At 42.3% G+C, this 25,578-nt stretch overlaps 3 protein-coding genes across 12 annotated transcripts in view; 2 read left to right on the top strand and 1 right to left on the bottom strand.

The window, feature by feature from the left end:
- Positions 1-101: 101 nt before the first annotated feature.
- TXNDC17 (thioredoxin domain containing 17) lies at positions 102-2,285 on the bottom strand. The gene is made up of 4 exons (XM_005525643.3): positions 2,097-2,285; positions 1,335-1,416; positions 998-1,073; positions 102-389 (listed from the first exon to the last, which is right to left on the bottom strand). The coding sequence occupies exons 1-4, from the start codon at positions 2,236-2,238 to the stop codon at positions 321-323; spliced, it is 369 nt and encodes a 122-aa protein (XP_005525700.1). The 5' UTR covers positions 2,239-2,285; the 3' UTR covers positions 102-320.
- Positions 1,736-14,942, top strand: KIAA0753 (KIAA0753 ortholog). Of its 8 annotated transcripts, none has more exons than XM_088066162.1 (16): positions 1,736-1,843; positions 2,751-2,885; positions 3,679-4,288; positions 4,800-4,903; positions 5,190-5,252; positions 6,088-6,303; positions 7,381-7,588; positions 8,650-8,849; positions 9,772-9,941; positions 10,709-10,792; positions 10,952-11,039; positions 11,239-11,412; positions 12,455-12,536; positions 13,185-13,305; positions 13,446-13,670; positions 13,772-14,942. In XM_088066162.1, the coding sequence occupies exons 2-16, from the start codon at positions 2,802-2,804 to the stop codon at positions 13,887-13,889; spliced, it is 2,547 nt and encodes an 848-aa protein (XP_087922288.1). In that variant the 5' UTR covers positions 1,736-1,843; positions 2,751-2,801; the 3' UTR covers positions 13,890-14,942. The 8 variants fall into 8 exon arrangements, 7 of the variants coding, with proteins under 7 accessions (XP_087922288.1, XP_087922289.1, XP_014110348.2 ...); XM_088066163.1 differs by lacking the exon at positions 1,736-1,843 and adding an exon at positions 2,301-2,338 and having other exon boundaries at positions 8,653-8,849; XM_014254873.2 differs by lacking the exon at positions 1,736-1,843 and adding an exon at positions 2,301-2,338 and having other exon boundaries at positions 11,242-11,412.
- A 1,369-nt stretch (positions 14,943-16,311) lies between these two features.
- The window catches only part of PITPNM3 (PITPNM family member 3), a 53,112-nt gene continuing 43,845 nt past the window's right edge, over positions 16,312-25,578 (top strand). For all 3 annotated transcript variants that reach the window (XM_088066156.1, XM_088066157.1, XM_088066155.1), the window contains exons 1-2: positions 16,312-16,467; positions 25,226-25,321. In XM_088066156.1, the coding sequence (XP_087922282.1) occupies positions 16,446-16,467; positions 25,226-25,321 (118 nt within the window). In that variant the 5' untranslated portion in view covers positions 16,312-16,445. The remainder of the gene's footprint in view (positions 16,468-25,225; positions 25,322-25,578) is intronic.

Genomic DNA, 25,578 nt, shown 5'->3' with positions numbered 1-25,578 from the left:
CCTTCCTCCTTATTCATTTTAAGTGTAACTTTGCAGTTACACTTCAGTAAGTGCAGGCTAATCTCAGTTTCTAACATGAGCTCAGGTTCTTTGAAAAGAGGTCAGTTTGAAAACTCAAGTTTATTTGGACATAAAAGGAAAGATACAGTTTCTTGTGGTAAGATTTTAGTGTAAGGTTTGGACCCAGAATTTCAGGACATTTATCTTGACTAGTCTGAAGTAATTAATTACAAAAGTTTTAATAAAGGTCAGTGATGCTTTGAAAGGACACTGCAGTAATTGAGATTACCATCTTCATCAAGGACTGACTAGTAAGGGCTTTAGTCTTCAGTAAATAACATGCGCACAAGCTCTGCTTTAAAACATTCTTCTTCGACCAGCTTCTGAGGCTGAAAGGAAAAGTTCATAATTAACAAACCGGTTCTAGTGGAGAGACATTTGTACATACTAACATTAGCCATATCCAGCAACCGTTGTCCTGGGGATCGAGGTAGTGGAGGTGGAGCTAGAAAGGTAATAACAACTGAAACATTCCTGAGGTGTGGAAGAGACATTTCTAAGCAAGTAACTGCTAATTAACTAACATGTACAAGTTACAACTTGAGCTGCAGTCTGAGTCAAGTGCACTGCTCATAAATTGTTTCACTCCCATAGTTCAGTGTTTGGATTTTTCAAAAGCTGAAGAGGTGCAAAGCAGGAGCATTAACAATATGTAGGTAATAAGTTTCTCAACCCCTCAAGCACTATGAGCCAAGTGCACATACTCCCTTTACTGCATGTTTATTATAGACATTACACAATAAGCAGAATGGTTGTCCCTTGAGGAACTGTTTGAGTGAGGAATGAGGAGCAGAAGAACTGTTCAGAATGCTCTGGTCTCCTTGAACAAGAGAGGGTTCTCAGAGAATACAAGTGACTAATTCATTTACAGCCCTAAATTCCTGCCAACTTGCCATCTCAAGGCCTGTAGATCCAGAACACAGAACAAGTCACTTACTGTTCCATATTTAAGTAGTGTAGGCACTCCTGTTAGTTTCAGATTCTTCCTGAATTCATTGTTGGGATCCTTCCAGCTGTACAGAAAGAAGGTGTTAAGCACAGCTTGTAGGGGGGCATTCTGAAGTTAAAATAGCTTCAAAATGATTCAAAGGCCTTTGCCTCACACCTTCCCAACTCCCTTCTCAAAACAAGCATGCAGATCATTTATGTCAGAGATGGTGAAGGCCTCAAAAAATTATTGGCTCCTTACAGAAAAGGACAGCTCAGTTTTTCCAACAGGGTAACCACCAGTCCACCAACAGTCATCCCATTTTTCAGCATTCAAAGGTACTTACTAGGGTCTATCTCCAACTAGACAGTAGATGAAAACTGACTCATCAGGCAGGTTATGAAGTTCCTTCCTCACAATTGGCTCAGCTAGAAAATAATTTTTAAAATCTGTTAGTACTTAATGTTTGTGCTACAGAATCACACATATTTACTTGGACCAGCAAGACTGCTTATTAATGGTTTGTCTGCTTTAGAGATCTCTAATTCATTTCACCTGTCTATCCACAAGTTTTTCAGAGTTCATTATGTACTCGAACACTGACTGGACTTGTGTTTGAGTAAAGAGCAATTTCTTCTCTAACACAAAGAGAACCACTCATTCTGTCCTGTCCTGGGTGTGACAGCTCAGCACGGCGCCCTACTGCAGGGCGACGGTTCCATAGCGCACCTTCACACCTGCTCAGACACATAAAGCCCAGGTAGTTCAGCGCCGTGATTCTGAGAACTGCCTTCACCTGATGCCGCCAGACACTGTCGGGGAGGGCACCGCTGCGCCTGGACACGTTCAGCATAGGTGAAACTGACCGCGGGTCTCCCTGTTTGCTGGCCGTGCGCCAGCCTTCACCAGAAACCTGTGCCGCTCCATGTGGGCAACGAAAAGGGCAGCGCGGCAGCCCGCTCGCGGAACTGTGCCTGGAGCCCGGCACCGGCACTGGGGCTGCTGTGCTCGCCCGGCATTTTCCGGGAAGGCACCGGGAGCCTCTCCGGCTTCCCCAGGACTGACACGGCCCATGCCGCAGGCAGGGCGCTCCCCCCACGGGCCTCACCCGTCACGCAGTCGGGACACCAACTCCTGCCCTCGGCGCCCTTATCGCCGCAGAAGAGCACGAAGATAGGCCGGCCGTGGTAACTCTGCGCCGTCCGCACGAACTCGGGATAGCCGCGGACCTGCAACTCTACCCACCCCATGGCGGCAGCGGCTCCGCCCGGCCCGGCCCGCGCGGCCGCCGTAGCTCCGCGCGCTCCCGGCGGCCCTTGCGGCGGCGGGACCGGGTTCGAACGGCGCCTGGTGGGTCCAGGCGCGGCCTGGGTCGCCTGTCCTCCCTCCCTCTCTGCCTCTCTCTTCCTCACTTCCTCCTTCCCTCCTGCCCTCTCTGCCTCCCTCCTTCCCTTCCTCCTGCCCTCTCTGCCTCCCTCCGCCTCCCTCTTCTTTGCCTCCTTTCTGCCTCCTCCCTCCCTCCTCTCTGCCTCCCCTCCCTCTGCCTTGCGGCAGCGCCCAGGACCTGCTGGTGCCGGTGCCGCCCGGGACGCCGTGAGGGCCCGGGCCGGGAGCAGCCGCGGGACTTGGGCGGTTGCAGAGAGACCGCCCCAGTCTTCTCTCCGCGGCTCCCTCGGGCTAGTTCTCCCCTTTGTTGCTCACGTCAGACCCGGGATGGCTTTTGCGAGTCTGAAATAAGCGTTTATTGTTCTCCCATTCACAGCTGTGATCACAAGCAAGGGACAATAGCGGGATTTGCTCTCAAGCCGATGAGATGGGACTGAGCAAGACCGCGGTGTCTGAGGATGCATTCACCACCCAGCGATACAGGAATGAAGCTAAAGCTTTACAAACACAGGTACCATATGCCGTCTGTAGTGATGTTGAATTGGTTTTCTTTGTGATTGTAACAAAAAGATTATTCTGACCCACTTCGTGAGACAGCCCAGCAGGGAGTGTCATACTAGCTTTCCTCATGTTGTCACACATTATCTTGACACTGTCCTTTGGTAAGGGTAGAGATCACAAACTGTATATGCAATTATTCTTAATTTTCTGTTGTGGTTCAATCCCAGTAGGCAGCTGAGCATGCAGCCACTTGCTCACTCTCTGCCAGTTGGCATGGGGAAGAGAAGTGGAAGGTGAAAAGTATGAAAAGTTACAGGTTGTGATAAAGGCAGGTCAACAGGGAAAGCAAATGCTTTCCTGTTTGTGTACACAAACAAAGCAAAATAAGGAATTCATTCTCTACATCTTATCAGTGGGCAGGAGTTCAGCTGCTTCCATGACTTCAGTGCATATAACAGTGACTTAGGAAGACAAATGCTGTTCACCAGTCTTCAGTTTCTCCTTCTCCCCTGCAGCTTTTACTGCTGAGCATGATGCCACAGGGTGTGGAATATCCCTTTTGTCAGCTGGGGGTCAGCCATCCAGTTGTTTCCGCTCTAGCTTCTTGCCCACCCTTAGGCTACTCGGAGGTGAGCAAGTGAGGAGCAGAAAAAGCCTTGACCTCTGTGAGCACTACTTAGCAAGAATGAAAACATTGATGTTAGCACTGTGTTCAGCACAAATCCAAAATGGTGCCATCATGAGTTGCATCACCTGTTTATAGTGTTCTGTATAACATCAGGGTTTTTTTACGCTTTGAACAGCTCCAGTTTAATAGAAGTGTTCCGGCAGTTCCAGAGAACTTGGCTCTCAGATTCTCTCATCCCCGTCCAATTATAATAGAAAAACTGAAGGCATCCAATGATCAGAGAAATCTGGTTGGAAGTGAGGACCCCAGCCTGAGAAGCTCTGGGATGTTCTCAGTGGTATCTGAAGAGAGACTGAAATTGGCTGTTCAGCTGGCAAAAAGGGACATCAGACAAAGACGTCTCGAAGAACAAGTGAAACGGCAGGTATTTGGAGATGTCAGTACACCATTGTGGACCCAGAAATCACGACAGCAGAAGACTGAAGTATTTGCAAGTCAAAAAAACAAAAAAGCCCTGAAGTCTCAGACTCGCTCAACATGTCAGCAGAGGCTTGACCAGCCTTTCCAAGGGGAGTCTGCCAGCTCTGACGCGAACGTTTATCTCTGCGTAGTTAAGGAGGGAAGGCAAATACCAGCTGTTTTGGACTCTCCGCCCACCCATGATACCAGACCAGACACCAAGCCAAATTTAAATAAAAAAGAACATCAGAATATGCAGGAAGTTCAGCGTCTGCAAAAAGAATTGAGGAGCTATGTCCAGAAAATTGAAGAAATTATTAAAAAAGGTGTTTAGACTGAACAGTAATTATCTTATATAAATATACACTAGTTCGTTGATTTTTTCCCCCCATTTTTTGGGTTATATTAGAATTCATATTTATGTCTAGACTTTTGAGAGCCATCTTTCTTTTTTTTTTTTTTTTTGAAAAGTTTATACAAGATAGATTAGCTAGCCAGTTTAAGCAGTTGGTTCTTTTGTAGTAACTAGCAGGAGGTTTAACCATTCCTAATTTTGAGTGCTTTATCTGCAACTTTGTCATAAAACTTAGGGGTCACATGATTTTTAAAATAACTAATGAGCTATATCACATGAGACTTCAGTCAAATTCTAAATAGAAACAGGACATAGAGTTTTCAATAACTAACATGCATTACTGTTAAAAGAACCCTGCACAAATAGGTGGCTTGGTTCTGCATGGAAAAGGCTTATTACTAAATTATGTCTGTTGTCATGACTTAATTGGGATTTTCACAGGTTAAATTAGGATATAAAACTTTATATTCTATGCTTTTTAGGGAGAGATAGAGAACTCGATCCTGAAAACGAGCAGCGGCTTTGCACTAGGAGACAGCAACAAGCTGCACGGTCAGCTCGGATGCTATATGTGCTCCAGCAACAGGTAGGAACCATGATTTTAAACTGGGATGCATAGGAGTTTAGTTTGTTGTGATGAATTTGTCAGAAACTAACTGGAACAAGAGAAAGTCAATTGGGTTGTTGCTGAACTTCCATGGCATTCTAGTTTATTCTGAATGGTGTGACTGATTTCCCTCATGGCTGGACAGAGAGGTGAGTGTCACTATTGGAAAATCTCAGATGCTACAGTGAAGATCTATTGTTCATTTATAGACATGGAACTAATTGTGACTGACTTGCTCCTCTCTGTCTCCTTTCTTGATAAACAGGTAAAAGAAATTCAGGACGATTTAGAGAAACTGAGTCCTCATACAATCAAACATACTAAAAAGGTAAGATGTAATTATCCTTCAGGGTGCAAGTAACTTATTGACAGAGTTTTCTGGATAATTGAGTTTGATTGTCTAGGGTGCAGCTGAGCTCTCTCCAGAAAGGGGATTTCCTTTGTATCTTACACATTTTGTCTCATTGTCCAAGAAGTATGGCTCACTTGGCCCGACACTGCCTTTGCTACTTCCCTCTTCTCCTCAGCTCTCATTTGCAGTAAATGAGAGGCAGGTGGTTGGTCTTCCGCGTTTATGTGGCTTCTAATTCCTTCTTAATTTCAATTCCTTTTTGCAAGGAATTAGCAATGTGTTCTACTCTTAACTGCTTTTTTTAAAACTTCTGTTTGATGACACTCAGTCTTACCAGCTTTCTTTCTGATTTTCTCTGCCCAACACCTTTCAGGGGGATGTCTGAGATCATGACTTACAGTCTGGCCGATGTTGCCCTGTTGTTCTCTTGTCCTTTTTCAATTACCTGCATTTTCTTCCGTAACAAAACACAGAGGATTGAGAATATTCTTGTTTGCACATTAGGCTCCAGCCAACTGTAGATGACAGCTCTATGTTGGCACAGGTAGTAGAAACCTCATGACCTGTTATCCCCAGGCTGTTTTACCTGAAGCCAGCATGACATCGATAGGAGTACTCTTGTGAGGAATCTTGAGTAAATTACTTCAATGCCTGTTTTGCTTTTTCTCACAAATAAATGGCTTAATACCAATCAAAATTATTCCAAATGTCAATGTTTCTACATGAAATTTCAGCAACAATTCTTCCAATAGTGTAAGTATCCATAGAAACTATAGTTATTAAAGCATTTATTTATTTTTCATTTTTCCAGTCTCGAGCAGTATCCAGGTTGGCAGCAGCACACAGAGGAGCTGTACGAACCTTGCAGGCATTTGCCAATCAGTTTACAGATCAAACAGATGAGCAGATTCCAGCCCACTACAAGGAACTGGGCAGTCTCATTCGTCAACTGTCTCTCTGTTCTGCCAAACTAGAAGGGGATTCTTCCATTTCTGAAGTTATCATAGATATTTTGTTGCAAGTTGAGGTAGGAAAAAAACATTTGTTTTTGCTAAGGCAGGAAAGATGTAGCGAAATATGAGATTGTGTTCATGAAATGGCAGATTATATTACTGGTTTTGTTTTTATTTTTTAAAGGTCATATTTTCTAACGTAAAAAAGTACTTCTAATGTTCCTAAGTAATGGTGGTCTAAAACAGATGTGCATCCTAAACACAGAAGCTACCTGCTGCTTGTTGATGCTGTTCCTAGCTTTCTTGGCTGTCCTAGTAGAATGAGGAGTAGTAGTGATAATGGTAACAAAGCATCAGTTCCTAATTCATTAGTCATTTTCAGAACCAAGAGAATTAATTTTATACATTAGGTGTGCATTAAATGTTTATTACTCTGGATGCATGCTTTAGTCATCAGCATCAGTGATGAGCACCTGAGCATCTCATATGGTGGTGGGTGCAGAGTTGTCCAGGCAGAAGATAAAGTTGTGGGTACAAGAACTACTTGGCTCTGTGCCCTTCAAATATCTAATTTATTGATATCTGATGACTTATAGATGTCATTAGTATCATTGAAAAGTTCTGATTCATGTTGCCTGCTGCATAAATTTAAAAAAAGCAATATCAGAGCCATAAGATGCTTTCCTTAAAAATGCTGTTAAAACTGTAAGAGCTATGTCTTTAATTTTACTGTTATGACCTGCTTATGAGAACAGTAAGAGTGCTAACTGCCTGGGAATGGGAAAGGAGGTAGTTGTTTAAGTTTGGACATAGCATTGGAAGAAGTGTCTTTGTCACCATAGTTATGTGACCATGAAATTTTTGTTGGTCTGTGGCCCTTGTGTTCAATTCTTTTTGAACATTCTGTAAGCAAATGGTTTGCTGGAGTCAGTTGTAAATACGAAAATGTAAGCCTTTTCGGTAAGATTTAAGTTAGTAATATGAAAAAGCTTCTACATGACCAAGCTATCAGAAATAATCACCATCTGAAAAAAAAAAACCAAAACAAAAACAGACCAAAAAAGCTCCAACTGCTTAGAATGTCTTGAATTTTCTTTTCATTACATCAGATTTGCTGAGAGAATAATTAAAACTCTAAATATTTGGTGCAGGATCTGAATTCACTGCTGGAAAACAAGCAAACATCAAAAACAGTGAAGAAATGTATTTCAGCTTCTCAGGCCAAATCTCCAAGGAACACTGAAGCATTTCCAGCAAGAAAGCTTCTCTCTCCAAAGGGAGAAAACAAACCTCTCACCTTAAAGGGACAACATGGACAAGAGTCTAAAAAACCTCCATGTGCCAGGAGTCTTTTGACTGGTTTGTATTCTGAATAACTAAATACATTATTATCACTTAACTTGCCATCTAGAGTTCAATTTTTTTAGTATGGTATTGCTGTTCAGAAGTCAGTTAGAGGTCAGCAAATCAGTCTTAACAAAAACCAGGCTGTGGTTGTATAACTGTTCATACTGAAAAGTAATTCTGTGGCTTTCCCTCGGTTGGTACAATTTCTCTGCTTCTGGGAGCAATGGCTGTTTTATCCTGGCCAGTTCATTACTGTTAATGTAATGAACAATCACACTTCTCTACCTAGAGACATATTAATTGATGGTTAATCTGAAGACTTGAGGGTTTTCACCACTATCTTGCAATGCAGCTGTTCAGAGCTGGCTTTCTATATTGTTCTTTTGCTTTGGATATGAAAGGAAAGGAGCTTTATTCTTAAGGTGGTGTGAGATAAATTTACCTGAAGTATTTTGCCACCTTATGAAAGCCACTGTAAGTTCTTACATTATTATATAAATTATATTAACTGTTTTTTTTCTTTGTGGTGACTTTCTCATACCTCAGGCTGGTTTGTACTAGAACAGTAAGTATTCCCTACTACCCCCAGGTAGCAAGAATTCCATATGCTGAATTCATCTTTGGCACTCCAGGGAGACAGTATATAAGCACCTAATGGTTTCCATCTGTCTTGGTGCCTAAAAGAGGATGCTTTGTTATGACTGCCTAGACCCCATATAGCAATTGCACCTATGACTTGTATATATATGTATATTTTCAAATATCTCTGTACATATTTATATGTATATGCACACAAACCCCAGAGCTTCCTGTTCATCAAAACAATGTAAGAAAGATAATTGCTTTTAATACTTGTCAGGAAATACAAGGCTAGAATTTTTCATCTTGTCTTTCATTTTTTAAAAATTATGGTAGAGCTTAAAAGTTCATAACAGAGGTAGCATAGTGCTACCTAGCATAACAGAGGTATCAAATGTAGAAAAAAAGAGAATTCTTGCCCTTTCAATTTAGAGTTAACAGTTCATGTGTTATTTTTAGTATAGATAAACATTGACATGTTGCAAATATTTCAGCAGTTCAACAGGCAAACAGTTGTGCCCATATATTACACAATAAATATCAAGAAGAAAGTGGCCCACCTACTTCAGAGAGAAATGCCTCTTTGCAAGGAAGCACAAATGTACTGGTGAGAGCTAGAGCTGTAAGAAAAGAGTCTGTCCTTGAAAATAGTGCTTTGAAGAAGAAAAATATGTTATTGCCTGCAAAACCACAGGTATGGAAGTGATAAATCATTTATGCTGTCTTCTACTTGTGCTCTGGGATTTGTTCTATAAGACACAGTCACTTCCTCACAATATTGCTATTCTGAGCTGGGAGACATAGGGGGTAAACTATGCAATCTGCCTGTTATTTCTAGTGCTTATGACTATTTTAGCAAATTACTTTAGAAAACAGTGTTTCTTGTTCCTTAGAAATATACTCTACAACTAGAAACAACAGAATTGATGAGGAAAATGTTCACTGAAACATTAATCATGTTTGATATTAATCAAATTATCATTATCATGTTTGATATTAATGTGTGCTCTTCAATTTAAAATTAAAGTTGAAGTATCTTCCTCCTGTGGTCATCTTGTGTCACAAAAAATGCACTCAGCAGTAATGTTGCGCTAATGTTAGTAGGAGAATATATGTTACTCAGGCTTACTTAATTGGTAAATTATAAAACTTTACAAATTCTGATTTCTGCTAAGTCCTTGCAACCAGAAAGAAGCTTCATAGTGCAAACAAAACAATTCTTAAAAAACATGGGCTGTATTTTGCTAGTAAGTGTATTTTCTTTTTATCCCTTCCTCAGAGGCTGAATACAATGTTACCTTGGAAACCTATTTGGATTTATGAATAGTTAGCATAGAGTCTAATTCTGAAAAATCGAAATTAAGTTTTTTCCGCAGGAAGAGCAACACTGGAAAAGTTTGAACTGTTTGCAAAAATAATAGTTGCAGGATTAAGCATATGTTCTGTTCAGGCACAGCTGTACTTCCCTTTAACGCACTTGTAAAACTTTCACATACATCAACTGCAGAAAAGCCAGCAGGCATGATTTCAAGACAAAGTCTAAAGCAGAATGCAAAATACTTTAAAAATTCAGCAACTGGAATATGTGTTTTTAATGTGATCATGTTAATTTTAAGGGAATGCTGAAATCTTTAAACTCAAGATGGACAAACCCTCTGGGAAAGCATGCCCGATTTCAAGAGCCAACTATAGCTTTCCAACTAAAAGAGAACAAACGACCTGTTAAGGAGAGCAAAATGCCTTGCATGCCTTCAAAGCCTTCACCTCGGTCTGTTTCACCTAAGCGGTATGTTTGCAGTCCCTGGCACCCACCTTTGCACTGCTTCCCAGTGGAGAAGCTTCTGGATCTGTGCTAGTGACTAGGATAGAGTTGGCCTGGCTTCAGTCCAGTGGCACAGCGCAGCTTGCTGTCACATAGCTGCTCTCCTTTCCCACTTGGCCCAGAGCAGCCCCATTCCCTATAGCCTGGGAAGAGCCAGGGCTTTAGTCTTTTGCCTGAATTGCTGCCTGGGAGTCAATGCCAAACTGTGCAAGGCAGGGCAGTGGCAAAACACAGGAGGAGGAGTGGATATTCCCAGCACTACATTAAGAAAGTAAATATTATCTCCCCGTTTCAGAAGGACAAGATGCATATATTTGTCCCAGACAATAATAAAGGGCAGGTTTGTTTACTCTAAACTCTATTCAACATCCTGTTACACATGGGTCTCCAAATTTAGGTTGGTTCGGGACTGATGTTTGTGGCATTTGGAGCAGGAGATCCAGGTGCTGGATCAGAACTAGGCAGTGTGCATGGTAAGATGAGGAGCTCATTTCTCTGGACAGTACTTGTGGAGAATCAAGTAGTTCCTGTTCGCCAACAGCAGAAACATGATTCAAGTTCCCTCATTCTCAACAGAATTTTCTGGCTTATTTGGTCTCAAAATCTATTAATTTTCTCTCTATAGTTTCTTGTAACTCTTTCAAACTAATAATGGAAATCACACTATTTCATTCTTCAATTGTTACAATGTACATTTTGTAACTTTCTATGCTACTGTGCTATTTTTGAAGATTAGCAAGGCTTGAAGCAAAACATTCAAGAGGAATTCTAACTCACCTTTGCAGAGGAGAAATGGAAAAAATACAAAAGTTGAGGTAATGCCTTTCTTTGAAAAATCTTATGAGTGTCAGATCTGAGTTTCTCCCCACTCCCAACAGTCCTCCTAAAAATACATTTATATAGTTTGATGTTTAAAATTATTGTTGTCATAATAGCTTTCTGAATGGTATTGTCATTTGTTCTTCTTTGTGCAGGTCACGAACTGTTTCTCCAGCCCAGTGTGCAGAGAAAGCTGGGAAGGAGGTACAGGAGTGGTCAGAGCCTCCGTTAGACAGGACACAGGTAGTACAGACAAGATCATGCCACTGGGTGAATGATGCCTTGAGAGCTGTCAGATTTTTATAAAAGAGCAACAAACAGTTTCTTTTCAACTTAATGGAAATTACCTTTGTTTTGGTTTGGGTTTCTTTCGTTCTTGTATTGAGTTTGTGTCTTTTTATTTTCTGTGGCATTTGTTTTTGGGGTTTGTTTTTTTAAGTAGCAGGTTGCAACAAATGCAGATATTCTGAGTGAAAAGCTATTGGATGATCTTTTGGAAGATACTGCTCGGGAGCTGTGGAGCATGGATCAGCTTGAGAGACTCCAGACTGAGGCCCTGCCTGTGGCTGACGCTCGTAGCCTGGAGTCAATGTTGCAAAGAATGGAAGAAATTGAAGTAAGATTTTCTGTCTTGGTTGGTCTCATTAGTGTTAATTTCTTATTTGCTGTCCATAAATTATAGTATCTGTAAGTATCTGCATTCTTAAATGAAGCAAGGTCTGACTGGATCAGTGGCTGAGATCAAAGACCTGGATGGAGTTTATGCTTCCAGAAAACACCATGTTAGAACAGAAGCAGCATGTTTGATGAATCTGTTGCTATAAAATTGGCAGACCTGAGTTTGCATCCCATCTTAAAATTTTGTGGCTTAAATAATTGTATATGAATGGGAGAATCAGTATGGTGATTATGTTGATTGTCTAGCAGATTGGAAAGTATTTTAATATTAATTTGAATTTTTCCCTTTTGTGTGCTATAGAATTTCAGTATTCTAGTAGCATGACCATCTTGAGGAAATATGCTCTGGCAATCCAAAGTATTTCACAGGGCATCATGGAGAAGTCAGATGAATACATGGTTATCTGTGCCTTTTATTCATCTTTCTATATAAATATTCATACATAAGGTTATAGTTTACTTGACTTGAACTTTCTCATGTATTGGTTTCTTAAAAAGTTTTCTTCAATCTGTTTTTTCATCATTTCTGGTTTGAGTTCTATTTTGACCTTCTCTGAAATTTATTGTGACTTAGAACTACTCAGTTTAGTGCCATTTACTTCTAGAGATCTGTTCATCAGTTGGAAGTGTGAAGCTGCAGTGTCCTTGTCCCTGAGGCACTGGAGCACACATTTGGATTCACAGTTGGTGAGACAGGAGCAGTTTGAGGGCCTTCAGTTGTTTGGCTGAGGGCTGTTGGTCTGAAATGGGAGGAATTCCCGTGGGACTGGCAATTAGTTTTGTATTCAAGTATGACATTTTGAACAAGATAAATGTCTGTGTTTTCAGTCCCCCAGCCCTTTTCTGTGTTGTGTTACCATCTAAAATAAGCCTGCTTTGCCCAAGGAGGACAATGGCTTGCTTTCCTGCTGGTGATAATCAGTACAGCTGAGCTGTGTATGTGTTACACACTTGTCTGACTGATGTGTGTTCCACCACAGATGTACCAGGAGGCTGTCCGCAGGAGAGTCACACAGATTGTCTACAGTGACTCCCAGTTCTGGGCCGAGGAAGACAAAATGGGTAATTGTCTTTTTTAACACAACTTGGTTTTCTTATAAACGGTAGGTTTAAGTTCAGGTGTTTTGAAATCAAAGTCATTGGACTATGTGTGATCAAACAGCACCACTTGGACACTTTTTACCATAAGTGCTTCTTTCAGAGCACAGTTTCTAAGATATAGTTCTAAAATCAATACTTTATCAGCATTCCTTTTCTTTATCCTATGGTTTGATTGAGTAGCACAGTGAAGCTACATTGGTTTTCCATTGGATCACATACAACTTTACTGAAACTGTGTTGTTTAACATAAGTTGGAAAATCTCACAGTAAGACTGGTAAAGATTTACCCCAAATCTTTATGGATTCTTTTTCTATGTCTTGGATTTAACCATGGAGTTTAATAGACTGTGCTATTTTTACAGTGGTATTTTCTATTTCTGCTAGAAGCACCCACTGGCAGCACAAATGATTTATACTAAAGGTAGTACTTCTAGAATGCTCAGCTTTAATACACTGAGCTGAATTGATGTTTTTTCTCACTTTGAATACTTTACTTACCTGAAGGACTTGCCCTTAAAAGAAACAAGTCTTTGTAGGGACTTAATCTGCAGTAGATGTAGTTTTTCTCTTTCAAAAATCCAATTTAAAATGGTATTTTCTTCCTTCTAGAACAACAAATGGCATCAACAGCTAAAAAACTTATATCTCCTCATCCAGTTCAGATAACTAAATTAATCAGACACACAGAGCTGGAAACAGACATTTTATTTGAAAAACCATTTGACAGCACGTAAGTGGAATAATTGGCCCCACACTAAACTGTGGTGCATAAGATCTATATGACTTCATTCCAGTGTTTTCATTACACTGACTCTTCAAAAAGAGACTTAAAAATTTAGTTCTGTCCTGATGATTATTTTATATTTCCAGTGATATTGATGAAAATAAAGAAGCAAAGGAGAAATTGCAGTCTGGAAATTACGTTCTGCAGTCCTTGCCTCTGAAGTCTCTACAGAAAGCATATTCTGTGTCTGTCTCTGTGCCAAGTGATGTGCTCCAGAGCATCTTGGATTATAACAGCAGATACAAGCATCATTTAAAGCTTATTTCCCATGAGGTAGTGGGCAGTTTTGATCCATGGCAGATTGCTGAGAGGTATATGAACTGTCTTTGTGGTTTAGAAGTGAAAAACTGGAATTTGAAATCTGACTTTCTGAACCTTTTCCTTCTCTTTTTTTGCCCTTCCTCTCCCTTAGTCTTGCAGAGCAGCTGACAGAAGAAGCCCTGTGTGATGTGGCAGCAGAGCTGCAGGATGTTTGTGAGGACTATGCAGAAGCTGTGTTCACATCAGAGTTTTTGCAGCCAGTGCAGTGAATTCTTTCCCACCTGCCCTATCAATCTCAGCCTCAGCCTGACAGTCTGTGAGATTTTCTGTACTGGATCTCCATCAAAGATTCATCTTAGGATTTTTATAAAACCATTATAATAATGTTTTCCTTTTCAGAAAGGACTTCCTTACTTTTCCTTTTATTGTCTAATTACCTTAGCACATGCTACACTGGGGTGAGTTCTTTTGGAGATGTGGCAACCCAGTGAAGGATTCTCATGGCACAGCACAGATAGATGCAAACACTTGTCGCTGGCTGTAGTTGCAGGTTTGCTTGGGCTCTTGCCGTCAGCTTCGGAACGGAGTTCCTGAGTACCTCCATAGTATATAATGTGCATGGTACCTCCTTAGTACATAATGCAAAGGCAAAACAAGACCTTTCAATAGAAGCATGTGATAGAAATATTACTTTCTTTTTCTTAAACTAGTCTGAAATGTTACATTTTTATCAGAATTTAGTGATTCAAGCCCACATTCCTTTCTCTTAAGAATCCCATTAAAATCAAGAACAACAAAATAAATGAGCAATTGGCATTTCTGCAACATTAAATTAACTTGTTTGAAGTAATCAAAGTACTAGTTTGGGTTATGTCTGGAGTCAGAGCAATAGTAATAATTACTTAATGTAGTACTCTAGGGAAATGCAAATTCAGCCCTTGAGGTAACCTAGAGAATATGACAGTCTGTTTCCTTTGTCGGTTTTTTTCTCCAGTATTGTTCAATCTATAACACATTAATTTTTAACCGTCTAAGATTATTTTTATTTTCTCTAATTAGAACATATATTTTAAAAATAATTTTGTTTCTATTGAAGCCTGGTTTACTATTTCAATCGTCTTCAAATGCAATGATGTAAATGTTACTGCTGAAGTGGGACTTCGCTGATATGTGGTTTCTGTAATTTAAAACAGCTGATTTCTAAAATCATAAGTCAAAAATATTAAAGCAATAGTGTCTCTATGTGTATATATGCATGTGAAAGTATTTTGAAGATGTTTTATTTTTTAATAAACAACACTTGTTTATTATCACTAAACACAGTTTTAATTTAACTTCCCTCTGAATCCATTTGGAATAGCACAGCATATTCTATGATTCTATATATCCATGGTCTTTCTCTAAGATTGCTTTCTTTGGTGGCTTAGTGACACTGTAGCACCTTTGGGAAAGCAGTCCTTGTCAAACCTTTTAAACAGGACTTGTGTCCAACAGCAGAGGCAATGTGGCTCGAGGGCTAGCTACAGCACGTAGTAGCACTGTCACCTATACTGGGGGAAGGTGAACCATAGTTTATTTGCAGCTGGCTCTGGAGGTGGGAACTGCTTAAGTGTCTATTCCACTTAAGGCTCAAGCAAAACCACTTAACTCACCAAATTATCAGGGGTATTTGCTGTGGCTCTTACCTAGCAAATACCCTAGCAAAATAATGTAATTATCTTTATACCTACCAAGCTGGTGTTGGTACAGAGCTTGTAAGTGGCTTTAGAACTTGGTTGTACTATGCTTGGTTCTTCAATTGTAGGATTTTTGGGGCAAAACTTCTGTAACTGCGCATTATTTGGTAGTGTTCTGACACACTGTAGTAACATAAAATCCCTCCTAAACTCTCTGCCAGCCTCTTCCCATTGTTTCTACAAGAAGGGCTGTGACTCAAGACGTTCCTTAAGATGAATGTCTTCCGGTTATTGGGGGTTCTGGAGAAGTTGGCATCTCTACTTTTAGAGGCATGCTGCCAGTGAGGCTCTTGAAGAGGGACGAACTCTCTAAGTTCCCTTAATTCGTCTTTCAGCAGACTCAAAGCCACTTGCCTATTGCTGACCTAAAAGGCAGCTTTGCAGTTGTTCAACCACTGCATTGACACAGGGCCTGGCAACACCCAGAGGAATGTTGCTGTTCAAATCCAGAGCAGCCACTCGCAGGAGCGGTTTGGCCGGGGCCGTGCCGCGGCAGCAGCCGAGCCGTGCGCGCCCCAGCAGCGCGGGCCGGGGTAGGGGCAGCGCCACTCTGAGGGCCGGAGCCGGGCGCGGTGCGCGGCAGGAGCGCGGCGCGGGTCTCGGCCCCCTCGTGCTCTGAGGGGCGCGGAGACGGCGAAAGAGCCGCGACCCCTCCCCGGGAGGCGTGACATGAGGGCTGCGGGCGAGGCGAGCTCCCGGCGGAGGGTCCTTGCCGGCAGCGGCGGGGCGAGACCCGCCGCCGAGCTCTTGCCCGGGGCGGGCTCCTGCTCGCACCTCGCGGCCGCTCTCTCCAGGCCCTTTATGCGCAGCCACGTCCCCGTGCTGGCCCGGCCCGGCCCCCGCTCTCCGCGAAGCCGCTCACTGCGCCTTTAGCGACGGCGGCTGCGCCTTTAGCGGCGGGCAGGCGGCACCGGGCGGCGGCGGCTGCCGGCGGCTCCCGGCCGCGTCTCTCAGCGCCGCAGGCAAGGGGGCGGCGCGGGGCATCTGCTGGAAGCCGATGGGGCGCCGGAGAGCAGGGTGCCGGAGCGCCCAGCGGGCGAGCACCTGACACGGCTGAGGACGGCTTGGCTGCTAGCGGGCAGCCCTGAAATGGCGAAAGCTCCACTCCCAGGTAAGTGCTGAGCCACGCGGCGCAATGGGGCAGTCCCGAGGGGAGAGAGGCCCCTGGGGCGGGATGGGGCGGCCCCGAGGGGAGCGCGGGCCCCGGGGGCGCGGCGGGGATGAGGCCCCGGCGCGTTCCCCGCCCACCCGCGGTTCCGTGGCAGCCCCGCTCCGCGTCCTTCGCCGTCGGCCCCGCGGAACGGTGAGTGCAAACTCGTGTGGACGAGGCGCGGGTACGTTTGACCTCCTCGTCGTTATAGAGCACGGCCCGTTCTGCTTTTGGCGCCCGCATCTGCCGGTGCCGTGGTCAAGGCACGGCCGTGCGGGTCTGCGGGGAGGCATCGCAAGCGCCCACAGCCGTCGCCGCTGCTCGGCCTCCTCCCCGCGCTCCGGCCGTGCTGCTCCGGGAAAGGTCTCTCCCACCTCCCGGAGAATTCCGTGGCTGCCTCCCACTCGGGAGGAACCCACAGGGAGGCAGCAGCCGCGGTCGGAGAACAATACAGGTGTGCTGTTGGGTGGAATTTGACGAAAGCCTGCGCTGCGCCTTTCCCATTCACGTAACTCGTGCTTCCTCTGGAGCGTGAGCAGTGTGGAGGTTGGAGGCCGGTTGGCTGGGGCTGAGATCAGGGCTTGAAGATGCTCAGCAGCAGCAGCAGCACCCTGATGTCCCGTGCATGGTGGCAGGTGCAGCCTGGACGAGGTAGCATATGTTCTGTGTGCACGAAGGCCAGAACAGATGAGAGAGCAGCTGCTGATGCAGAAGCGGTTTCCTTATAGGTTGCATGCAGAACCCATTGCTGCTGCAGGTGAAGGCCTAACTGCTACGACTGAATGGTCAGTATGTGACACTTGCCTGGTGTTTGGTGCCAGGTCTGGACACAGCTTTACAGCTGCATGGCAATTTCAAAGCAAAATCCAAAAGGGTGGTTTTTTTCCAGCATTGTTTATTTCTTTACTCCCCCAAAATAAGCATGGATTGGTGGCAGCCCGGAGATGTAACACTCCAGAATATGAGAGCATTAATAATTTCAGAAGATGCGAATATAGGATTGAACAAAATGTTTCTTTTCTGTCTTTGGAAGATGAAGATGTAATCAAATGGGGGGAAAGTCTCATGGTTATTTTTTTCTTTGTCATTAGTTTGCAGTCTTTTTAGGTTTGATAAGAAAATGAGGCATTGCTTTTGCTTTTTGTGATACATGAGTAATGCAGCTTGCATACATAGTTTCAAATAAAATTTTGCACAGGAATTTTAAAGCATAGTACTTGTCTTGGATGTGATTTCACTGACAAAGTATGTATTTTGAAAGGAGCTTTGTGATGTCACTACTTATTGCAAAGAAAAGTAAGAGTAGACCATTCACAGAGGAGGTCTGGAAGAAACTATCTGGTCTAGGCGTAGAGAAAACGTGCTGCTTTTATAAATTGAGCCTACCAAATTTATCAATGTGAGCTGCAATATGCACAAATATAAAAAAATTGTTTTGCTTGTATATATCCTACCTTGCAGCTCCTTCCAAACGCTGTAGCCTTACCTCAGGAAGACCAAAATTGTAGTGAAAATGTGCTGTTTGCTCACTGTTGAATGACAGGTGTGCTTGTAAAGGGCTTTTAGACATGGCCCACACTTGACATTTGAGTAACCAGATCTCACCTAGTGAATTCCAGACCTTGAGCACTTGAAGAAGTGCAGAAATGCTTGGGCATTTGCAAATGTTGGTTGTAAAACCACAGAGACAATTGTAGATTACTACCTGACATGTCCCTGTGGGAGTGGTAGGGTATCTGCTCTTCAGCTCTGACTTCACTTTTAACAGAGCACAGTGACTCAAAAATGCCAGTCTCCTCAAAAAAACAGAATCTCTGCACTGTGAAAGTAGAGACTCTCAGCTGTGTTGCAGGCAATCCACCTACAGTCACTGCAGGAAAAGGTTAGAGAATATTCATATCTTCTCTGGTTTTGGGGAGTCATTTTGGAGGAGGTGATGGCATTGCTGAGAGGGAGGGTGAAGTTAATTTCTGCTGGGGAAGCTGGCATCTGAAGTGTCAAGAAACAGCTCTGGGAGATGTACCATGTTTACAAGAAAGTTTGATCTAGGATTTGAAGTCTGAACAGTCATGTTAAACCTCTTTTCTCTCTTCCTTCACCTCACTTATAATCCTGTAAAGTGCAAGACTGTAAATGTCACTGGTACCTTAAAATAGGGTCTTAAAGGCCTGCATGGCTTAGTTTCTTGATTTGTTTTCTGAACTCAGTATTCAAATACATGCCCATCCTTACCATCTGCTGCAGAACTGACAGTGGAGGGATGTACAGAGTAGACAACCAGGGATTTCTTGCTGTGAAATTGCTGTGAGATGAAAGACACTGAATGAGGAATGGGAGAGAGGAGCTGGTTGTTTTGGGTACTTCTGACCACAGTGGCATCTGGACTGCTCCATCACTCAGATATTTTACTTTTTGACAAGAGAACCTGCAATTTGTGTGGACTTTTTTCTGTCTGTAATTATGTCTGGTTTTGTCAGCCATGTATTTTTGACAAGGGAACTTGACATCTTGACTTGATCTTCCACTTTTTTCTTCCCCATCCCCTTTTGGCCTTCCCCATCCCATTTCTTACTCCCTCCCTCTTGCCTCCCACTATTATTTTTCCCTCTCTCCTCCTTTAGCCTCACAGTTTTGTAGGCCTCCCACTCCATTTCCCCCCACAGCCCCTTCCACTGAGTGTGTTTCATTTCAGCTTCAACTGATTTAATTTCAGTTCCAGTCTCTGATGCAGATTCATTCGATGATTTTGGATGAGTTCTATGTGGCCTTGCTGTCAGTGATGGCATATATGGTCCATCTTTTTTGGTGGTCAGTGTGCAGGCAAGGGCTTCCTCTGATCAGCATCTCCCTCTGTCTTTTTTGAGCTCCTGAGCCTTAGGAGTGCCTCCAGTAGTTAAATTTGCATCCTTGTAACATATATCTTCAGTTTTATGTTTTCCAAATAAGAAATACAACATAACTAGAAAATAATAGCGGGTGAACTTGGCCTCCAGTTAAGTCTTAACTGCATAGTCACTAGGTAACACTGTGTGGGTAGCTCAGTTAAATCACTTAATGGGTAGGCAAGAAGCATCTGAAACCAGCAAAACAGAAAGAAGTATTATTATGCAACAGCAGTCAGTAGCAATAGTGAAGGTCATTCCTCCTACCCAGCATCTCTATCCAAATGGAAAAATTACTTGTGCTTTTTAATTTTATTAGGAAAACTGCCCCTGAATGCAAAATGGTACATTTCTAAAACAAGTTTTGACAAGTGGAAATGTTTTAATCTGTGCAATAGAGTCTATTTTTTAAATTATTTTTTTAATTGAGATTAATTCAGTCTTCAGTATTTGACTGTGTAAAAGACTGAGTCCCCAGTCTGAGCTATGAGAACACTGTGTGCTGTTTCATCTCTACTTAGGTGTGGTGATAATATTTAGGAGTTCCTTCTTTATGATTGCCTGTCTTCTGGCATGTGTTTATGTCTGGGCTTGATTGGAAATTGGGAAATGTTACCAAGCAAAAGATACAGAAGAAGGCTGGGCCTGCTGCAAAGCTTGAAATCTGTGATAATATGAAGTGAATAATACTGGATTAGTTTTACAGTAAAGCCCATTGCTGTAATTGCATCCAATGAAAACTGCTGCTCTTATCCCAAGCTGCTTGAATGCATCTTCCTGGCAAGTCTGCTGTGAGCTGGGATGGCCTCTGGAAATGGCCTGTGATGCTGCCAGTACACAAGGGGCTGGTATGACTGGTATTTGGATCATCCTGCTTACTTTCCGTCTGTCCTGCTTGCCTGACAAGGTAGCCAGGGACACGTGCATTGGTAAGGAAAAGAGGGAGATGCTGGAGTGACTCTTCAACTGATGCTTCTGGACTGAGCCTACTGTGCTGCTAGTCTGCCCTCACAAGTATGTTTCAGGAATGAAATCACTATTCTTTAATTCCCAAAGTATATGTACTGGTCCTGCTCATGAAGTGCTTCTGTAAACAGTGATGTGATGACTCCAGTAATGGGCTTTTTTTTTCAGTTGCAGTGTTTTTAAAAGCTATTTCAAAATGAGGAGAAGGCAGATCCAGTGAAGAAAGGTACCATGGCTGTGGTTTCGCAGCAGGGCTAGGCTTACTTCCTGCTGCATTTGAAAATTAATTTTCTGCTCATTAGATCCAGTCACAGATTCAATCCCTGTGCCTTGGTGCAAGGTGTGCTTAAAGGATATAATTTCCACAGGAAAATGTTCCATCCTTTTCTCAGAAGATATTCTTGTGCTGTCCACACTTTTTAACTCCAGGTCTATGCCACCTAAGGATCTGGGGCCTGTATGGTGTGCTGTTAACAGCTTTGTGCTGTCAGAATTGATGCCAGTTACTGGAATGGAAATGGAAAGTAGATGCCTTTTCTTTCTCCTAACTTGGTTTGCATTTTAAATACTATCCTTGCTTAACAAATAATATTGAAGCAGCATTTTTGGTACTGGTTGCAGAACACGTGCTTACTACTGAGTGACAGTGATGAGCTGTTCTTTCTTAGGATGCTTGGGACTTTTAGGATTGGGTGTGTTTTGGACCCTAGACCTTCCAAATAATACAGGAAAGTGATTAAAGTTGGGAATCGACAGCTTTAGCTATTCAGTTTTCAGGGGGAAACCTTTGCTTCTTAAACTGATTTTCAGAGCCTCTTCAGCCTTATTTCACTTCTTACCTGATTTTCTGTTTCCATTTCCTTAGTCCTGAGAATGTTGACTACAGAGCAGCAAGGTCACTTTAATTCCTCTTGTGTTTTCCTTTTTTTTTATTTTTCTTGTTTAGAATCACCCTCCTATCACATGGAATGAAGTGTGCTCATGCACTGCTTAATTGTCATATCATTGCCAGTTTGTAAAGAAAGAGACACCTTTGGAAAAATTTGGGTTTATGCCTCCTGAGCAGAGGAAGCTAGAGCTGATTCTTCTTTTATTTATACTTGATTATACTTTTCAACTGCTGTTTCTTATGGAACTATGGTAGAACAAGCCCTGCTGGTGTTTGTGGGTGAAAGTGAAATTGGCATTTTCCATGACTGTTCCACTTCCTAGGTCTATTTGTGGAACATATCAGCAATTGCATCATTTTAGTGGGTTGTTCCTTCCCTGGATGGACAGCGTTAGAAACTGCTGATATGTGAGTGGGAACTGTTTCTTCTGCTGTTTGTTGGAATTATGTACAGTCACTAAACACCAGGGATGAAAGTTGCCTCGTATCTGAATTAGGATGATGTGTACAGTCTGGTTTGCCTTCAACCAAAGTACAGGTGTTGCATAATAGAATATGGAACTATTTCTGTAGCAATTTTTTAGTCAAATAAGTTTCTGGCTATTTTGCTGCTTATCACAAGAGGTTGCAGCTGATTGTGATCGATGGCTCTTCCCCTTATGGAAGCTGTTATGCAGGATATAGATTTCAGTTGTGATCCTTACTTATACATAGGGGTAAGGAAATCAACATCAAACATGCACCACAGCACTTGTCAGGTCACCAGGTCACTGATGCAGCAAAGTACCAATGAAATTCCAGGTGTTCTTTATTCAAGGAAAAAAACAAGATTTTTTTTTTACTGAGGAAAATCCCTGATTGTAATCTTAATTACAATTACTTACAGTTAGTGCTAGCCTAACTAGAGCATTCAGTTTCTGTTCATAGTGCTGTGAGGATCGCTGTGCTCTTGTCTTCTCCATGGCTTTTTCTGTGGCTCTGTGCTCAGGGCAAACCCCTGCCAGCTCTCTCTGGGACAGGTGACTGTCACAACTTGCAGTTCTGTGCAGAGAGAGCAGGTTAGATAGAAAACTGTACTTTCGCTTCTTCTAGAAGAAAAGCACCTGTGCATTTCTCTGGGCTCTCCTTCTGCCTCTTGGAGTGCTACACTTACAATCCTACCATCCCTCTGTTGTGCTGCCCCAGCAGCTTATGGGGAACTACTGTATATGCTTCCAGTTCAACTATTGTGACTCGCAAATTGATCATGTAGTGTTCAAAGCATTTCTACATGCTTTCCCCTTCTTTGGTCAGAAATTGTGATACTGAACAACTGAAATGAAATGCAAGTTGCTACCCTGGGTGCAAAAATTTCTGACATCTGGCTGCTAAGAGTAGCCTGATAAAGGCTAGGTTCACTGCCATAGAAACATAAAGTGTCATTACCAAGGAGCTCACTTGTGTTCTGAAGTAGGGCTGGTCTTTTCATTCTCTGAAGCCAAATTATAAAATAAAATGTGCAGCAGTTGACAGTGTAAATCAAATCAGTGAGTCCAGGCAATGCCAGTGTCTAATAAAATCAAGAAATGTTAATAGAGTCCTCTGAAGGTGGCTAATGCGAATCTGCTGGCACAGAAGGAAGCAGACTCAATAGGACCAATGTATTAGGGCAATGCAATGCAATGTGATCTAGCCAGCAGATCAGCCTAGATGTGGAGAGCTGTTGCAGTGAGCTGTACACAGATTTGTGCTGCTGACTGTGGTTATGTTTAAGCTGCTTGTAAATCTAGAAGCATTTCCAGTGCAATATAATAAAACTGGTGGTCCCAAGATCTTTACTCATAGCCAGAATTTATGTCTGGATATTTGTGACACTTTTCCCTGCCCTCCCTTCACATTCTGCATCAAACTCCAAGGTCCCTGGAACCATGAGCTTTTTTTGTGGGGTGAGTACTTTTACTGATTTTCAGCCAGGCTCGTGGCAGCTCTTTCCCAGGGAGTTGCTGTTTGCTTTGGAGTACCTTTGAAGTTTTTAAAATTTTTTAATTTTGTAGCTTCCTGCCTCCTTTTGTTCTTCCTCTCTCTCTCCATCCCTCACTCCCTTCCTCCCTCTGTCCAACCCTCCGTACATTGTTGTTTTTTTTTGTGGTGCCTCCCACCTTGTGCTTTTGAAATAATGGAATGCCTGCTCTTCCAAGCATTGTCCCAATGAAGACTTTTTTCATTTGAAGTTCAGAATAGTGTTCTTTCTACCACTGTTTTGATGTCTGTAGTGATGCATTTTAGGATAGATATGTATCTGAATAGTGGGGCTCCAGTAGCTGCTAGATCTCACTGGACACATTCCCAATACATGCTGTACTCTTGTAATGAATGCTGACTCCTTAATAACCATTTAAAAAAGACATATTAAAATGCTATTAATTGACTATTATTTTTACTTACTTCTTAAAACCTAATTTATTTAACCCTATTAAAATGCTATTAATTGATTAGTATTTTTACTCACATCTTGGCCAGCTAAAATTTGCTTCATCTTACCACCCTTCACTTATATTTCTGATTAATTCAGCTTATAGGTGTGATAGTAAAAGATTTTAAAATCATAGAAAATTCGGGGAGTTAGAAACAAAGTTAGGCTTGGCAAGCCCTGGGAAAAGTGTTAAAGGTAGGCCCTGGGAAATGTTAGGCCTTGTGCTTGCTAAGATCATGTGAAAATGCACCTGTGTAGTCAGTATATGATAAATGATATAATTGTTAGAATTGTTGTTAAAAGAATCATGAGAAACTATGTTAGGAGTTTGAGGGGGATCGTGAGAAATCCATGCCTGGGTAGAATCAATGTATACAATAGAACAATGTAAGTTTAATAATTAACATGTAAGTTATATAGCGATAGAATATAAAAACATGTTCAGCTCAAAACCAAGTCAGGTCAGATTTGGGTCTGTGTACCCCTGACACCCAGAGCTCTTTAATAAAGCACCTTCATATAATCACTCCATGATTATCTGTTCCTGAACACTAACAGGTGGAGTAAATGAAGAACAAAAGGCTGTAACCTAGTGGCATGTTTGCGGAAGGATGCATCTTCTGTTTGAGTGCTCTTTTACTACTCAGAGAAGAAAAATGCTTTTGTGGCCAGGGGCTCAGGATATTAGAATCAGGTCTGGTGTCATCATTTGTGGAAATGAATAAAACAAAGGACACTATTCTGGTGGGTAATGAGTGTCCTTTCTACAGTAGTGTTATTATATAATAGGGTATGGTTCCCCACTGATTGTGGGGAGACTTTGTTGTTAATATAGGGAATATATTTCACTACTTCTTTCTAGTGTTGGGTTGCTTAGATGTAAGGAAAATCCAGGTATTTAGACAAGTCTGGTTTACTAACTACAAATTAGTTTGAGTATGAAAATCCATTAGGACCATTTAAGCTGTCATGACTGTATCTGTTACTGTACCTATTCTAATGTGGTTTTGCCTTCCTGTCTTCAAATGACAAGCTTCAAATGAAAGCCCCAGGCTCCAGCACAGCAAATCTCTCTGGAGAAACCAGTTCAGTAAATGAGAATTGAGTAGCTTGTCTGCAAATCTGTGAGCCAAATAAGATAGCACTTATTTTAGAAGTTAAATTGAATTTAAGTGGGAGCTACTGTCCTGAGGAAATGCTGCTTTGTTTTTAGAAACAATGTGCAATTTGAGTGTTGGAATGGAATGGCCAGATGTGTTCAACAGGAAAGAATTTATCTTTTAAGGTCACTCACTAGCTGAATGCAGGCTTATCTTTAACACAAATTTGTTTTAATCACTTTATTTAAATGGAAGTATTTTTTCCCATCCTGAGAGCTCTGGTTGGCTGACAGTTGAGATTAAAGTGTGCATGATGACAATCCTCCTGAGGCACCTACACAAACTGTTCATTAATGTGTTGAGTTGGTGTCTTTTCTGGAGCAGAGGCAAGCATTCCCTTGTGTTAATGTGAGTCTCCTTGTTTTTCCAGCTGGCCCATGCCGATTTGGTGGTGCTCAGCGGCACGTGCAGAGTGTTCTCAGAGACTCTGTAGAGAGTTCTGATGATGAATTCTTTGATGCACGAGGTGAGTACACATTTTTGTCCTCCCCTCCCCATTTTTTCCCTCAAATTTTACAAGAGGTAACTAAGCTTCTTCATGGGTGAACTGACAACATTGTCCTCATCAGACAAAACCTCCATCAATTCTTCTGTCCAGGATTTGTGAATGGACCTAAATTTATGAGAGTTTGGTGAGTTGCTGGGGTGGATGTGTGAGCTGCCCTGAACTGTCTGGCATCAGAAGCAGCAAGACACCACCACTGCAGACCTCAAGGGGTCTGA

This window comes from Pseudopodoces humilis, chromosome 23 (genome assembly GCF_049639895.1).
Source record: "Pseudopodoces humilis isolate 2021_Gansu_Grassland_sample_001 chromosome 23, ASM4963989v1, whole genome shotgun sequence".
In the NCBI taxonomy this organism is placed as follows: Eukaryota; Metazoa; Chordata; class Aves; order Passeriformes; family Paridae; genus Pseudopodoces; species Pseudopodoces humilis.
This window is presented reverse-complemented; position numbering and strand designations above follow the sequence as displayed.